The following is a 17,782-nucleotide window of genomic DNA, read 5'->3' as shown; positions in this document are numbered from 1 at the left end:
TAGTAGTCCACTCTTCTCTAATATAACCTCATCTTCACATCAGCAATAACCCCATTTCCAAATAAGGTCACATTTGAAAGTACTGGGAGTTAAGATTTCAACATATCTTCTTGGGAGGGACTCAATTCAACCAAAAACAATCTTTTGTTTATTTATTACTTCTTTTTTAAAAAAATTTTTAGTTGTGGATGGACACAATACCTTTATTTTATTTATTTATTTTTATGTGATGCTGAGGATTGAACCCAGTGCCTCACACATATTAGGTGAGCACTCTACTGCTGAACCACAACCCCAGCCCCCCTTTATTTCTTTTGTACAAAGAAACATATAACATATATGTTTTTCTTGTCTCCCTTTCTTCTTACATGTAGGATCCATACTATAGTCACTCTTTGAATGTTAGTTTTTTCACTTAACAGTATATCCTGGGCTGGGCTTGGTGGTACATACCTATAATCCCAGTGGCTTGGGAGGCTGAGGCAGGAGGATGGCAAGTTCAAAGCCAGCCTCAGCAACTTAGCAAGACCCTGACTCAAAATGAAAAATAAAAAGGAATGGGGATGTGGTTCAGTGGTAAAGTGCCCCTGGGTTCAATCCCTGGTACCAAAAGAATAAAACAAAACAAAACAAAAACAGTATATCCTGGAAATCACTTCTTATCAGTTTACAGAGATTGTCCTCAATCTTTTTATAGAGCTGCTTAGTACTCATTTTGCAGGGAAGAGTAGTTTATTCAATCCATCTCCCATGATCAATCATTAGATTTGTAATGATCAGAAAAGTGATAATGAATAACCTGTGCATATGTATTGTTAGAAGTATACCTTTCAAGATAGATCAATCCCTTAAAATATAGTGCTGGGACAAATTGCATAAGTAGTTTCATTAGGTATTTCAAATTCCATTTGCAGTTTACATTCCCACCAGCAGTGTATGAGAATATCTCTTTTCCCTACAGACCATAAAATATATCATACTTTTTTTGGCATATGTGGGAGAAATGATTTCTCAGTATTTTCTGCATTTTTAAATTATGAGTGAATCTGAACATCTTTTCACATATTTAAAAATATCTTCCTTATTTTTCTACTTGGTGTTTGGTAATCTGTCCTGAGGGTGGGTGTGGTGCTGCACACCTGTAATCCCAGCTACTTGGGAGGCTGAAGAAGAAGGAGTGCAAGTTTGAGGCCAGCCTGGTAATTAAACGAGACCTTGTCTCAAAGGTTAAAAAAAAAAAAAAAAAAAAAAAAGACTCGGAATGCAGCTCAGTGGTACAGTGACCCTGGGTTCAACCTCCAGTACTGCCAAAAAGCAAAACAAAAACAAAGACAAACTAAACAAACAAAAAATGCTTTAGACTGAGATATAATCCATACAACATAAAATCCCTCTCTTTTAAGACTACTATTCAGTGGTTTTAGTATATGCAACCATCAAACACAATCTAAATTTAAAACAATTTCATTACCCCCCAAAGAAACTCTGTGTCCACTCTCTCTTCCCCATGGCTGTGGGCATTCACCAACCACCTTTCTGTCTCATGGATTTACAAATTCTGGACATTTCATGTATATGAAGTCATATAGCAAGTGGTATTTTATGACTGGTTTCTCTCACTTACCATACTGCAAGTTTCATCTATGTTGTAGAATGTATTATCATGTCATTCTTTTTTTTTTTTAATATTTTTTGGTTGTTGAAACTTTAATTTATTTATATGTAAATATTAATTTATGCTGAGAATTGAACCCAGTGCCCCACACATGCTAGGCAAGTGCTCCAACACTGAGCCACAACCCCAGTCCCATGTCATTCTTTTTATTGCTCAATAATAGTCCATTGTATAAATATACCACATTTTGCTTATTCACTCTTTAGGCAATGGACATTTGGGTTGCTTCCACTGTTTGGGTATGGTATTGTCAATGGCACCATTTTTTTTTCTTTTTCCTTTTCCTTTTGCAATACTGTGGATGAAATCTAGGGCCTCACACATGCTAAGCATCCCTAAGCTACACCCCCAGTCCAGTAGCACCATATCTTAAAAGGTCCAGCTTGGCTCTATGATTTGAGATGCTAGCCTTAGCATCTATTAGATTTTCTTCATGTACTAGGGTCTGTTTCCAAGCTTTCTGTTCCTTTTACTGTTTGATCTATTTGTCTATTTGTATTGTACCACCACACTTCATTACTGAGAATTTATAGCATATCATTTTTAAAAATATTTTTTAAGTTGTCAATGGACCTTTGTTTATATGTAATGCTGAGAATAAAACCAGTGCCTCACACATGCTAGGCAAGTGTTCTGCCACTGAGCTATAACCGGGGCTCCCTTTATAGCATATCTTAATGTCTGAGAGGGCTAGCCTCTCTCAGTTTTCATTCAGTGTTTTCCTGGCTATTCTTGAATTTCTGTTTTTCCATGTGACCTTTATTTAATTGTATTTATTTTTGTATTTTTTGGTGCTGGAGATTGAACCCAGGGGCACTTATTCACTGAGTCCCATCCTCTGCCTTTTTTATTTTTTATTTTGAGACAGGCTGAGATGCTTTGGGCTTGCAATCCTCCCATTTAAGTCTTCCAAGTTGCTGGGATTACGGGCATGTGCACCATTCCTGGCCCATGTGAACTTTAATATCAACTTGTCTTAAAAAGCTTGGGTATCACATTAGGTGTTTGTTTGTTTATTTATTTCTGTTGTGCTGAGGATTGAACTCAGGGGCTTGGGCTTGTTAGGTAAGCACTCTACAAACTGAGCTATATCCCCAGCCCTCACACTAGATTTTAAAATTAAGTAGGGAGAATGATGTATTTGTAATGTTTCATCATCCTGTGCAGGAATAGGCTGAGGATTGTTCAAGGCTGAGGCAGGAGTGAACTTAGTGAGGCCCTAAGCAACTTAGTGAGACCCTGTCTCAAAATATAGGGCTGGGGATGTGGCTCAGTGGTTAAGCGCCCCTTAGTTCAATCCCTAGTACAAAGAGAGAGAGAGAGAGAGAGAGAGAGAGAGAGAGAGAGAGAGAGAGAGAGAGAGAGAGAGAGAGACTACATTTGTGCTTTTCAAGAAGGCCCTGGGTTCAATCCTCAGCACCACATTAAAAAATTAATAAATAATATAAAGGTATTGTGTCCATCTACAACAACAAAAAAATGAAATTGTTTTTCAACTAATTTAGAGACTGTTGACTTTTTCAGAAGGTGATAACAATGTGGTCACAATGTATGCACATTCTCTACAGAAAAAAAAAAAAGTCGATGTTTTAAATGTGAATCTACCTCACCCTCTTGACCAGCAAGTGAATATGTTTTGAAAGCCTGTAGTGGGGTTGACCAATGCCTTTGATGAACTTTTTATCAATGTCAGCTGTAGAGGGATGCTTTGGGCTGCCAGGAAATGCCAGGGATACAGGATTATTTTCTTTTTTGGATCTGCCTCTCAGTGCTCTGCAGGAAGCCAGCTCTTTCCCACCTAAACCATAAAATTTCTTGAGAAAGATAAACAGCTTCTCTCTTCTTAAGGCGAGGGAAAGGGAGGCTGATATAGCCAATGGAGTCAATGATCTGAGACAAAATCCTTTCAGGACAAAGTGGAGAAGAAAAAGAAAGTGAACACGAAAGGGTTTGTAGTTAGGACAGAAAAGTTCTTGTAATGCAACAGTCAGGTGTTGGTGACATAGCAGACATACATCCTTACTGCCCTCAAACGCACACACACAGAAGTTGGAAGTTGGCAGGAAAAAATTAATCAGGACACAGAGAACAAAGAACTGAAAGGCACACAAAAATTTTCCTTAGTCAGCTACCCTCTACAGAATCTTCGCCAAACCTTCTCCGTAAATCCAGTCCGGTGGTCTAAGACCAAACACCTTGATACATTAAATTTTGAATTATAGTGTTTATTCAGAAAATGTAAACCATTGCTGGCATTTAAGTTCTAGTTTTAGAACCTAATAAAGTGCTATAAAAAAATGCATATCTGGGGTCTGGGGTTGTGGCTCAGTGTTAGAGCGCTTGCCTAGCATGTGTGAGGCATTGGGTTTGATTATCAGCACCACATATAAATAAATGAATAAAATAAGGGTCCATCAACATCTAAAAAGAAATTTTAAAAATTGTGTATCTGGGTAGGTCTTGCTGTCCATAGCCCCTGCCTCAGGGATGGACAGCCCACATTTAGTTTATTTACACCCTTTCCACCTGGAAGAGCAGAAGGGACTACAAGCCTGATGTTCCAAATAGAGGTGTTGCTCCAAACCTTACCTGCAGGTCAGGCATAGTGAGATGCAATTGAGCACCTAGTTTTCTTTGTTCTTTCTCTCTCTCCCTCTCTTTTTCTTTTTTTCTTTTGTACTAGGAATGGAACCCAGGGGGACTCTACCCTTCAACTCTACTAAACCCTTTTCATTTTTTATTTTGAGTCAGGGTCTCACTAAGTTGTTGAACTAATCTCAAACTTGTGATCTCCTGTCTCAGCCTCCCGAGTAGCTGGTATCATAGGTGTACACCATTGTGCCTGGCTTCAGGTAAGCGCTCAGGCTGGACAAATATGAAGTTGTTTAATGCCAGGGTCGAGAAACCACCCACAGAGGCTGACCTCACTTCTAGATGGCTTCTCATTTACTGTGTTGCTGTCTTGTTTTACCTTTCTGAGAACAGTGGTGTGTACCCTACCTATTTTTCTGGCATTTAGTAAAATGAGACAGTGTATGGAAAAATAGAGTAAAGAGAATAAAAAATGATATCTAAATGTAAGAGTGATTCAGGGAATTCTGTGTTCTAGCATTCTTGAATGTCCTAATTAGGAAGAAGGGGAACAATTAGCTTTCAAGCGTATTTGTCATGGATTTAAAAAATCTCCACTCTGGCTGAGTCACTCTTCTAACCACGTTTCTATGTGTGTTAGATCATTTTAAAAGGGTTGGGAAACCTGTGTTCCACCAGCTGAAAAGACTTCTAATCCCCCATAACTTGGCAAACAGGCTTGGGAATGAGGCCGTCCCCACATTGCTGGCAGGGAAGGCTGAGGTTGAGTCAAAGGAAAAAAGTTATTGTCACTCTGGAAAAGATTCTGTAGGCTCAGAGAAACAGTGTCTGTTATATTTAACTAGGGAACCAATATAATTTAAAAAAACCTCACATTTATGTCTGTCCATTTTGTTGTAAGCATATTTGTTCTCGGTGTTCATGCCCATGAATAGTAAGCATCTTTTGAGTAATTTAATACGTGGAAGTATTTTGTGGCATAGATTTGTGAAATACTTCTCCTATACAAAACCCCAAGTGAAATCTCATGCAGATGAAATAATTCAGTGGCCTGTACTGCAACCAGAACACCACTATTCACACTGAGACCCCTGTCCCGGCTGTTTCTCTCATTCTGAGATTGGCTAAGCAGAGCCCAGGATGAAATGGCAAGGTTGGAAGATTGGTCTTCTGAGTCTTTGGGGCTTTTCCAACCTAGGGGAAGAGTCCCTTCTCCTAAACCCCACCAACACTAGAACAGGTCTTACCTTTTACTATGAGTACCTTTGGCACCAGGAATCTTTTCGTAATTTTAGTTTTTTTGTGTGTGGAAGTGAAAGACCTCATTCGTTGTTAAGATCAGGCATCAGCAAACAGGTTGGAGTACAGTCCACTGCTCTTGAATCTCACTGTTCCTGCTAGGGGTGCCAGCCCTGAGTGTGAACTACATTTAGTCGATTAGGGTACTTCAGAAGCATTTAGTCATTTGGGGTATAGGGGCAGAGAGGAGGGACTTTCTTCCCTCCCTCCAGGGTTTGCCATCTGACCTGCTCTCTTCTGGAGCTGCCAGAGACTTATTCCTGGTAGGTGTTGGGAGACCTAAGGGCCTCTGGTCCTGTCTCTTGCTGAGCAGCCTTCTCCTCTGTCCCTTTGTGCTTGCCCAGGCTCCCTGATTCATCTCCAAACTTTACTTCCTCTTCCCCAAGACCTCCCCAGGGGTCTCAGAGCTCACTCTCATTGTGCTTCTCTCCCCCGGGGCCACCTGGACTGCTGCACTTTCTCCACCCACCCAACCTTCCTGAGGGAGGTAATAGGGCTGTTTCCCAGCAGTGAATTTACCCACAGGTGCAGGGGCTGGAGTTGCCACAGCTTTCAGCCTTCTAGCACCTAGATGCTAATCAAAGAGCAGCAGAGAGCTCCTTCACAGCGAGGCACAGGTGGCCTCTGGGATGGCTGCTAGCAGAGAGCAATCTGGCCAGGCACAGGGGACATCAGGAACAGGAGCCCAGCTATCAGTGGGCACCAGATAATGGGTATTCACACGTGTGTGTGGGGTGGAGGGTTGTGGGGGAAGGTGGACCTGAGTGGAGCAGGGTTCCAGAGAAAACTGTTGGCGGTAGTTACAGATCCTGGGATACCCAGTGAAGAGCAAGAAAACGCTAAAAGCTTGGTTTTTGATAGAATCGATTTTTCTAGCCCCGCCATTGACATTGTTTATAATCTTTCCCCAGTCACCACTTATTTTATTAAGTAAAATAAAATGTAAAATACTTAGGAGTGATGTGACATTTGGCAATTTGACCAGGTTTCTTAGTTTGTGGCACACCTACTGTGGTCTCCTCAAGAGCTTGCAATGGTTTGCTGATAACCCCTGAATCTCAACCCACCTCTGGATTCACTGTTCCCTGCCAGAAGCCTCCCCTCTGATGCCACCACGTTCAAGGCAGACCATTCTCTTTCTGTTTCGGTGACAGCGCCAGCACTTTCCAGTTTGCCCCGTCAGAAACGTAGGTGTCAGCCTGAAATCTTGTCTTTGTCCTTCTTGTCCCTCCTGTCCGACGACAAGGTCCAATTCAGCCATCCCACTTCTCCCCATGCCTGCTTCTCAACACTGACCTTGGACCACTACCATGTCATGGGAATACTCTCTAAACTAGTACCTGTGCTCAGTCCTCCTGCCCCTAAATATGTAGAAAGAGCTTTCTAACGTACAAGTAAGCTACACCACCACTTGGCTTGTCCATTTTGAATAGTTTTCCTATTGTCAACAGGATACAGATCAGATTCCTTTCACCATTTATTTCTATTTTCCCAACCCCATATAATCTCTGCTATTTCACCCATCAGGAGTAACTCATAATTATCTCTGAGGAGTCCCTTGTTTTATTTCACTCTAACTTTCTTTTTCACAGGCCACACGCACTGCTGAAAATTAGAGGGCTGGTTCCAGTTCAAAGCCTTTAGCTGGACTGAGCTCCCAGCCAGAAGTCCTCCATCTGCAGTCTATTAGCCCTCCCGATCGCATTTTGTTATTCTCCTTGCACCAGAAAAAACAAACAGATGCCTCTCCCACAGTCTTTGCCTTCCCCTCAGTGTCAGAGGTTTGCTCCCAGGTGACCCCCTGCAACCCCATGGAGCTCCTTTCTCGTCTGTGGCCTCCCTTCCCAGCTGTCCTGTCTCATCACCACCCTCGGTTTCTGGCTGTTTCTGATGAACTACCCCAGTCCCCGTCTACCTCCTGGCTGTTCTGACAATGGTCTTTCGAAGTCCTAGGTTTAGTGCTTTGGACACTGGATACTGGTTCCCAGTGATCCCTGCTTGCTTCTGCCAACACCTTCCGTGACTATCAGGAGGGGACACCTTCAGTATTAATGTTAGGGACAACCTCAGCACTAGAGAGCAGCTCTAGGCAAAATTTCTGCTCCTCTCTAGCAGCCACTGTGGCAGACTCAGATGTGAATTGGGGATTTGTTGCACTTCCCATAATCTGCATCAGCCTCTCACCCGGCTGCCCCTGCCCCTAGTGAACATAAACTAAGTGAAAACAGTGTGCTTCTAGTACATCAACACAGCTCCCCTTCCAGCCCACCATCTTTGAACTTCTAGGTGTAAATTAATAAATTAACAAATTGCCAGAATACTGATCATCCTGATTAACATGTTGCTTGGTTTTCAACATTTGGCACTCCTGGGGGAACTTCTTCTGAATCTCTGAGGCTGCAAGCTAATTCAGCACACCACCAGGTGAATGGCTTCTAGCTGCTTCTCACTTCCCTTCTGTATTTCAAAGCTTAGCCTCACGCCCACTGATTTCAGTGCTGGCCAATATGGCAGCACCAACCACATGTGGCTGTTTGAAAAGTGGTCAGGCTGAACTGAAATGGTGTTGTAAGTGTGTAAGATACACACTGCATTTTGAAGACTTAGTAGCAAAAGATGAAAAATAGCTCATTCATAACTTTATGTGGTTTACAAGTTGCATACTTGGAGTTAAATAAGATGTATTACAGTTAGCTTCATTTATTGTTTCACTTTTTCAAATGCGGCTACTGGAAAATTTTAAATTATGTATGTTGCCTGCATTATGTATTATCGGATAGTGCTGGACTAGATTGGGATGATGTCTCAAACATGTCTTAATACATCTTCTAAAGCCTGGCAGTGTGTGCCATTCATTTCTCCCTTTACCTCCCTCCCCACTTTGTCAATGCCTAAATTAGTAACTAGAGGTCTTGAAAATAAGTCCCAAATTCCTTTTCACATTGTCCCCAGATGGTAATAGGGAAAGTATGTAAATTGAGCCCCCGGGGCAATGGCAGATATTCCAGAGTCCTAGGAGTGACTGAATTAATTGAGCTTTCCTTTCTCACAATTTTTCTGAAGATGTAGACAAGGATAAAACATCACTGAATTCCTCCTAGCTTCAAACCACACACCAGTGACATCGATTCACAAGCATCGCACCATTACAACAAACAGCAATACTAGAAAAGCAAACCCAGTTGGCGGCTAGCCATTCATCACTGAGAACTTGGTTATCCCCTTGGAAGCTAAACATAAGATATTTCACTGTCATCAAGTCTGGAAGAGTATTTATGCTGTACTTGGACTAATGCCCAGTGACTGAGTATCAACAAAGTCATTAATCTGGATCATGTTTTCAAGTCTAGCATCAGTGAAAATCCTGTTTGTTTAAACGGAGATGATCTCTAGTTCACTGTGCTCATTACCTTTTATTAGTTTGAGAATATACTTGATTTTTTCATTTACAAAATATACCCATTGAAGGAAAACTACTCTCAGGAAAGCATAGGATTTGTTTTGATAACTGATTACTTTCCACAAGAGAACTTAAATCAGGACCTGAATAATGGACTGAATGTTACTCATGAACTTACAGTTATGGATTTAATCTCTGGTTAACTTCACAAGGAGAAAAATCTCTGCTCCAGAGGCATGTGATTGCAGAAGAATTTCCAGTTACTCAGGCATTGGAGCCCTCTCTGCCCTTCTCCCTGGAGATTTAAAGCAGGTGTAAACACATCTACGATAAATGATGAGCAGCTCTGGGCTATGAACTGCTTTCTTTCTTTCTTGGCTGTAATTTTACATGCCTCATAATCCTGAACATGATTCCACTGGAAAGAACACCAACCTTTTAACAAAAAGAGCAACTATGGTCTTTTATTTCTCTACATAATGAGGAAACTCATAAAGATGAGTTTAGTATAATTTCAGACCAATTCAATCTGGATACTGTTGAGAAAAATGTAAGCAGGGGCCTGCTTGGGAGCAGTAGTTCATGAATTTACAACTGCTCCAGTTCAATCCACCAACTGATGTGAGCATTAGTCTGTCCTGCTGACAAAGAATGGAAAACTATTCTGCACATATAATCAGACGTCTCAGTGGTTTTCAAGTAGAATCTTCACAATCCTGACTTTCTTATCCTTTACCTTGACTTTGTATGAGACAGAATTTTCTAGAAACCATCTAGGTGAGATCCATGCCACCCAATCCCTGCAGTTTGCCAACGTGATTAGATCTTATTGTGTTCTGCAAGATGGCACAGCTGACTGCAAAAAAATAGTTCACCCAGGTGGGCCACACCTACTCACATGTCTCACAAAGTGGAGAACATTCTCCACCTGGTGGCAGAAGGGAAAACCAGAGAGATTTGAAGCTTGAAAAGGATTGTTGGCTTGAAAGATGGACAGGCACAAAGGCTGAGGAATGATAATGACATCCAGACTACAAGAGGGCCCCCAACAGACATCTAGCTAGAAAACAAGGACTTCGCACCTGCACTCATGAGAAACTAGACTGGTGCCAAACTGAAGGGTCTTGAGAGAAAGCCCTGCTGACGACACCTTGGTTTCAGTCTTTTGAGACCCTCAACAGAAAACCCAGCTGAGCCGGTATGAATTCTGAACTACAGCACTGCGAGATAATGAATGGATAGTATTTTTAGCTGCTAAGTTTGTGGCAATTTGTTGTTGCATCAAAAGAAAACTTATACACCTGGAGAATTTGTTGAATTTCATAGTTTTTGTTTTGTTTTGTTTTGTTTTTCTTCTGTGCTTCATAATCCACTGATTTTATAGGCTGTGTGGCCTCAGGTGAATTACTTGTCCTTGAGCCTATAAAACATGCCTCACTGAGTTTTTATGAAGATTAAATGAGATCCATAGTGTTTACTGCAGAATCTGATGTACAGCAGGCTTTCAACCAAGCTCTCTCAGAGGTTTTTTGCAGTACAGCAACCTGATCACACTTGCAATTAAAAAGGATGGAGAACTGCATAGAATGGATTGCAGGGGAAGGAAAAAGCACAAAAACCTACTGAGACTCTATTAATATCAAGGTCCTGAGATTCGAACATCTTAGTGTGCTATCATTTATAAAACAATGCTCAACAGTAGAGCAGAGACTTCCTGTACAGGTGAGACATGGTATGGGCTAGCAACCTTCCAGTCTGGTTAGAATGGGAAGGATGGAAGCAGAGAAAGTAGTGCCTGGGTCCCCAGAATTAAAAACTATGGTCTGGAGTGGGGCAGAATTATGGGACCAGACTAGCACCTTCTCAGGACTGGTATAAAGGGGTTGAGTGGAGGTGTAAGTGAATTCCCTTCTTAATGAGAACCTTCTTGGTGCCTAAGTGGAAGGAGGAAATGATGCTTGGCTCTAAATAAACGGCCAGAATGCCTTTTCTCATAGAAACAATGTTATAAATAGTGACTTAACATTGCTACAAAGAAGTTAAGGCTAACCTCTTCCATGAGCAGCAGTGTTTCTGAAATCCAGTCTGTTTAGAACTTTTTTCTTCTATTGAACATTTCATTATCAACCAGACCTTTGGAACATGACCTTTATGTAAAGTGGAGATTGAGTAGCTGTGGTTAAATTTATAGTTGTCTTAGTTCATCAGCTATAAATTCAAGATTGAAGAATTAGAAGACATCACCCCTGGCTTGAAAAACATTTCTATTTAAAAATGAGTCAGTTTTTAAAATTAGAATAGAACTTTATTTGTGGAATCAAGATTTTAAAAATGATCTTACACATTAAAGTATGCAATATAATTTGACACATTAATCTTGAAATTTACCATATAAGATTTTTAAAAAATGTCAAATAGCTCATAATCAAAATGAATTGTTTAACTTGATATTTATATGGAATAACTTCAGCATTATAAATAAAAATCTAAAACAAATACCATTTAATCTTGCATTCATAATACAACTTTGTTAAATTTTTTTTTTGATTAGAGAAAATATAGGCTAAAATGATGTGCTTGTAATTTCTAGATAAGTCAGATGTCCTTGTTTTATGAAAATGACCTTGCTGGATCTCCAGCAGAGAATGCATTTAAAACAATTTTCTCTTTGTGATGAAGGGCCATGCTGTGTGATATAGGTTTCTTCTGGACCATCAGCCCACACCTGGGAGGTGAAGGGGATGATGGTCTCTGGTGGGGGGTGGGCAGGAGCAAGTCTGGTCTCATTAATACCATGTTCTATGTGAGTCATAGGATCATTCAAATGAGCATCAGTCAGATGAATAAAAAGCATGATGTTTTCTGAAGTCCTAATACTTGATATTTCACAGAAGTGATATTATAATAACCAGGTATAATCCTGTGTTAACAAAAACAGCTTTCACATTCAGTTCTACATAATGAGGACATTTACAAAATGCATTGGCCCATGTTAATATTACTTTGCTGATGTGGAGAAAATGAATTCTGATGGCTTCTGATGGCAAGCTCCATATATAGATATACATATGTGCACATATATAAAAGTATATAGTCAGTATCAGATATGTATCTACATCTTTATTTACTCTAAGTCATTTTTAAATGAAGAGAGTCTTCTTTGGGAGCATAGACAGTTGGGACACCTGATCTGAAAATCTGATGGCTAGCAACAAAACATCTTCTGATTATAATACTTTATAAATCACTTTCTAATTTTTCATCTTTCAGGAACTTATAACAATCTTGCACATTAGCAAGGGTGGGCATGATTATTCTCACTTAACAGATGAAGAAACAGGAGCCCAGAGAGGTTAACTTGCTTCAGTTCACACAGTTGGTAAATGATAAAACTAGGACTATACCTGGTGGTCATGCTTAAAGGCTTGCTCACAATGGTGAAGGGTGTACTCATCTGTGGATTACTTTCCATAAACCAAACTGATAATGCAGTGTTTGGAAAGTGGTTTTGCTACTGTCATTTGAAATGTCTACCAGGTGCTGATGGGTACTCAAGTTATACCCCAAGAAACTTACACCAATGGCCAGAAATACTCTTTACAAGTCTCACAGAATATTTGTATGTATATAAGAATGTTTAAACATATATTTACAATTATTCCTATATCACCAAGATAATATACTGAGAAACAGATTTAACTTTTTATAAGAGCATTTTCTATATAATCATTCCAATAAATGTATAAAACGTATAAATACAGTCTTGGCATACTTTATCTTTGCAGGTGCACTAGAACCTATATGCCTTATTCTGCCCACCCCTGCTTTTGAATGTTTACAAACTCATTTACACACTTGTCAGTTCCTTGAGGATGAAGACTGAGCTGATGTCATGGTCACTGACAAGCTTACCCAGGGCTAGCACAGCGCTGTGCACATGGCGGGCATTCCGTCAGTGCTGAGTACATGCACAAGGTCTTTCTGCGCTTCAATTTGGTTATAGTAGGATTCTACCTGCAGCATTTTGCTGAAAGACTTTGGATTGATAATAAAACATCATTTTCATAGTAAACAGTATTTTAGAAAATATAAGAAATGTGATAACAAATTTAGTACAAATTATGCATTTAATTGTTCTTTGGTTATTTTTTAACAAATTATTTGGTTTTTTTATACTAAAGTGATACTAAAAATATAAAAATGCAACTGCAGAAATTAGCTTAATCTGTAAACATAATAAACCCTGTAAACATGTATTTACTACATAATTGTGCAAGTATAAAGAGAGACTAGTAAAGGCAAGTACTATACATTTAACTCAGTTCTTCAAGGCATATTTAGAAATACTGCTTTGTGGAGCTTTAATGTTTTATGAAGGGGTTCTTCTAACTACACTAAAACTTGAAAAAGTGATAACTATACCAATGAACTAAAAGGATATACAGGCCAGAGGAGGGTCTAGTACTTTTCACCTACTGCAAAGAAGAATTTGCTTCACATGTCTTATGAACAACCTTGTTTAGTAAAGATGTCTATTAACAAAAGCCAAATACTTTTGAAGTGAAGAAGTAAATGACTTTTTTTGCAAATGAGTCAACTGACAAAAAAATATAGGTAACACATTTTCCAAGGTTTTTCCAAAAATCTGGGCAGTAAGGTGCATTAGGCAAGACTAAAATAATAAATAGCTATAAGTAGCACTAAATATATTGTAGTTTACTCAATATTAAAGTATTTCCCTCCAAATTTCAGTTTTCCTTCTCAAAAAGCATCAAACTTTTCACACATGACACTTATCACAGATACTTCACAGTTATAATTTCAGTAGTTTAAGAAAGAACTGCCTGGCAAATACTGCAAAAGAGGTAAATGTTAAGGACAAAACTCACTATTTCAGGCACACAGGACTTATATCTTGAAGTGTGAACTCCAAAGATAGAATGAAGTAACTGTATTAATGCAAAACATTACTTAAAAGTGATTGAATTAACAGTAAAACTGTCATACTATTTCTTCTAATGTTTTAAATGATTTTCTCCAATATCTAGGAAGAATCAGTGGCCAAGTTTTAGCAGTTCCCTGGAAAACCTGACATCAAGATTCTGCTTATAAAACTGTGGCAGTAAAAACACCATAGACTGTTATTTATAATCTAATCAACTCCATCAAAACCCTGAGCATTTTCAATCGCCATCTGAAGTTTATCCCATAATTCTTCAAATGATTCATAGGGTGGCAAGTCCAAGCGATTAAAGCTGAAAGAACAGAGAGGAACTTGTTAGGAAAGGCACTGGCAAAGCAAGTCTCACCGTGGCAAACACAGTGCTATGTGGGATGAGTATGTTCCAACAGCCCTCCAGACGTCGTCTTACTGGGACAGAAGTCATGCAGGACTGAATTCTAAGCATGAACTCTCCCCATGACTCCTTGGTAGATTCCTCCCATGCCTACCTTGATGTCCAAATATCTGGGTTCCCGTGCCATTTCAGTCTCTGAAATGGAGCATTTTGTTCCCTACTGGGATAGATCACCACCCGCGCAATGGCAACAACATATGGTCAACAGGTGAGATGGGCCTCTCTGATATTCAGCTACCTAGGCTTTGAGACCAGGCCTACCTGGTGAAGAAATACCCTGTGTCTGGTTTAGTGTCTCTGTTGCCTCTTCCACAGCTGCTACTAACATAGCACAAGAGGGGGCTAGACCAACAGGTAGATGAACACTCAGAAGAACTTTACTCTCTGAGGATTTGTTCTATTAGGGGCTTACACAACTGCTTACCAGGTATGAGCTCTTGGCAGCTTTTCAGGGGTACCCCACTGTTCAACTGTAAATGACTGTGGTCCATTTGAGCCTGTAAAGGAAGAAGAGTTTCTTTGGTTTTATTTACTCTAAGCAGGAATCCCTAGATATTTTTAAAACCCAAGCCTCTCTGTGCTTGATGGCTTCATTGTCAAGCTAAGAAATGAGGATTCCTTGTCTGTCATTTAATTTGTGAGTACCTTGTCCCTCTGTCTCTGGTGTGGTGCATCTGATGATGCTTTTCTGATTTGCTAGTACTGAACACAACTGCATTTCTATAAATGATTTCCTTCATAGATATGCTGATAAAATGAGATTATATTTCTTTGAATTCCACTGTAAATAGCTTTGTTTTGATTATTTACATAATGTCACTGTAAAACTTAAAATAATAGAATAAGACATAATGAAGGATATAAAATCATATGAAATCTCACCATTAACTCTTGGTAAATACTGTCATTTATTTTCTTGAGCATGTGCATATTCATAGAGAATTTTATGTGCATGTGGTCCTGTTACACAGTCTATATTTTTTTTCATTGTGGACATTTCTAGAAACTATCTCTCTTTTTTCTTCTGAGTTTTAACTTAGCTTTTCTTTTTCCAATCTTCAAAATCCACCAACCACCAGATAATCAGTGTTGACAACCTAATCTGTAACTTTCCATACTTTTCTTCATATCTATAATTGCATCCAAATGTGTGTATATAATTGCCAGAAGTACTAAAAATATTTGGTATTCTCAATATCAAAGTTCTCTCAAAAGCATTAGTTTTCACATATCACCCATCACATTTATGTTCAGAGTTAAAATTTCAGTCTTTGCCATCATTTCCCATAACATAGGATCATATTATAGACACTCTTGATTCTTTTACCCAAATCATCTAATGTGAAAAGTCCAAGTTAACTGATGTAAACATAACATACATTTTACTGGCTATATTATATTGGGTTATAATACTAGCATTTTAAAGCAACCATTACTTCTTTCTGTAAATAGATAAGAATTTGCATTTATATTTAACACAAATGACTGGCTCTGTGTGTGGGATATTTCCCTCAAATTCCAAACAGTTCATGAAATCAGCAGATGGCTGTAGGCATGAGAGAAGGAAGGTGGAACAGCTAGAGATGGAAAGGGATATTTGTCTGTGGTGACTAGATTTTCTCTACTTACTGGCTAGAGAAGATAAAGGCAAGGGAGTATGGTGAGTCCACTAAAAAGACAAAGACTAAGAATTCCAGTTAGGCAAGGAATGGCTAGTAGCAAAGGGCTAGTAGCAAAGCTAATAACCACTCTGAGTGGGAACGCTGTGTAGAAAGTGGCAGCCGCTTGACATGTTATGCAAACACATCTAAATAAGCTTCCCAAGGAGAGCAGGTGTGCCAAGAAGACAGAGGGCTAGCATGCTTCTATTTGCATGAAAAATTTAGCTTGGCAGTTACCTGCATAGTGCCTGACTTCTAGTTCCCAAGAAACAACTCTTTATTGCTCTAAGAAGGACTCCAAATTTAGCTACACCTTTGCTTAAAGGTTTGTCCCTCATACCTTTTTTTTTTTTTTTAAAATATTTTTTAGTTGTCAATGAACCTTTATTTATTTATATGCAGTGCTGAGGATCGAACCCAGGGCCTCACACATGCCAGGCAAGTGCTCTACCACTAAGACACAACCCCAGCCCTTTTTAAAACTTTATTTTGAGACAGGGTTTCACAAAGTTGCTGAGGCTGACCTTGAACTTGTACCCTCCTGTCTCAGCCTCATGAGTCACTGGGATACAGGAATGCGCCACCATGTCTGGCTATGTTTTGCATTTTGATAGTTATTTTCAGTTGTTTGCTTAACATATTCCAATTTTAAATCTTTGTAATATCAAAGAAATTCCAAAAAGTGTTTTTTAGAAAACAAATACCATGTAATAATTCCTTCCACTTATATACTTTTTGTAATCCATTGTTTTCTCAAACTTAATTTTATATATCTTACCAGCTATTTATAATATTTTTTAAAAGACAAAACACAGAAATCCATAAATTAAAAAAAAAAAACAACTTCAACATTTTTCCAATGACTTGGGAAAAGCTGCTAAGATCTGTATCAGAAATAGTACTTTTTTCCGAAACACTCTGGTATGTAAATCTACCAATGGCTTGGAAGGCTGAAATGGAAGATAGTACTGAACCCTATAGGTACTGTTTTTTCCTATGCTTATGATAAAAAGCTAAGTTTATAATTAGGCGCAGTATAAGATGAACGACAATATCCAATAACAAAATAGAACAGTGATACCAATATACTATAACAAGAGCCATGTGATCATTGTCTGTTTCTCTCAAGATATCCACTTAATGTTTTTAGTCTATGGCTGGCTGAGGGCTCTGAAATCACAGAAAGGAAAACCTAAATAAGAGGCAATCACCGTATTTTCCTTAGTCAGCTTTTTCCCAGGCTTATTTTGCAAAAATCCTCTTTGTTTATTGTTATATGTTAATTAACATTCTAAGGAACTTTAAATGCTGCCCTGAACTATCACCCTAGCAGGAATGCTTCTTCTGTATCAGAAGCTTAGTGGGAACAGAATTTAAAGTTCAAGAATGGAAACTAACTTGAGCCATTTTCTGGCTTTCTCCTTCATTTGATTAGCAGGTGCAAATAATGGCCTATTTCAGTGTTTCTAATCATATCAACTAAAAATCTTAATTCTTTTTTAAATTAAGCCAAACACATTAGTGTAAATGATAGAACTTGAAGAGTAGGGAGTCATGAAGACAGTTGGCATTCACTCCATTTTTTTCATAATCTATGGAAAATCCTTACCATATAGTTCAGCAAATCCATTCATTGGTACACGGGATGTGCCAGTGACAAACTGAAGTAATCGTATTCTTTTTTCTGAATCCATCATTAAAACAGCCTAAATGAGATAAAAACTTCATTTAGGGAATAGTACTGGAAAAAAAGGAAAAAAATTATCCTGAAAAATATGCTATCGGAATTTAGCAAGAG

At 38.9% G+C, this 17,782-nt stretch overlaps 1 protein-coding gene across 3 annotated transcripts in view; it reads right to left on the bottom strand.

Annotated features, from left to right (window-relative positions):
- Positions 1 to 11,262: 11,262 nt before the first annotated feature.
- The window catches only part of Nedd4 (NEDD4 E3 ubiquitin protein ligase), a 124,848-nt gene continuing 118,328 nt past the window's right edge, over positions 11,263 to 17,782 (bottom strand). For 2 of the 3 annotated variants that reach the window (XM_047540062.1, XM_047540061.1), the window contains 3 exons: positions 17,594 to 17,690; positions 14,748 to 14,820; positions 11,263 to 14,221 (listed from right to left, as the gene is read on the bottom strand). In XM_047540062.1, the coding sequence (XP_047396018.1) occupies positions 14,119 to 14,221; positions 14,748 to 14,820; positions 17,594 to 17,690 (273 nt within the window). In that variant the 3' untranslated portion in view covers positions 11,263 to 14,118. The remainder of the gene's footprint in view (positions 14,222 to 14,747; positions 14,821 to 17,593; positions 17,691 to 17,782) is intronic. The other variant, XM_047540063.1, reaches the window with a different exon arrangement.

This window comes from Sciurus carolinensis, chromosome 2 (assembly GCF_902686445.1).
Source record: "Sciurus carolinensis chromosome 2, mSciCar1.2, whole genome shotgun sequence".
Lineage (NCBI taxonomy): Eukaryota > Metazoa > Chordata > Mammalia > Rodentia > Sciuridae > Sciurus > Sciurus carolinensis.
The sequence above is the reverse complement of the archived record's forward strand: the minus strand, read 5'-3'. Positions and strand labels throughout refer to the sequence as shown.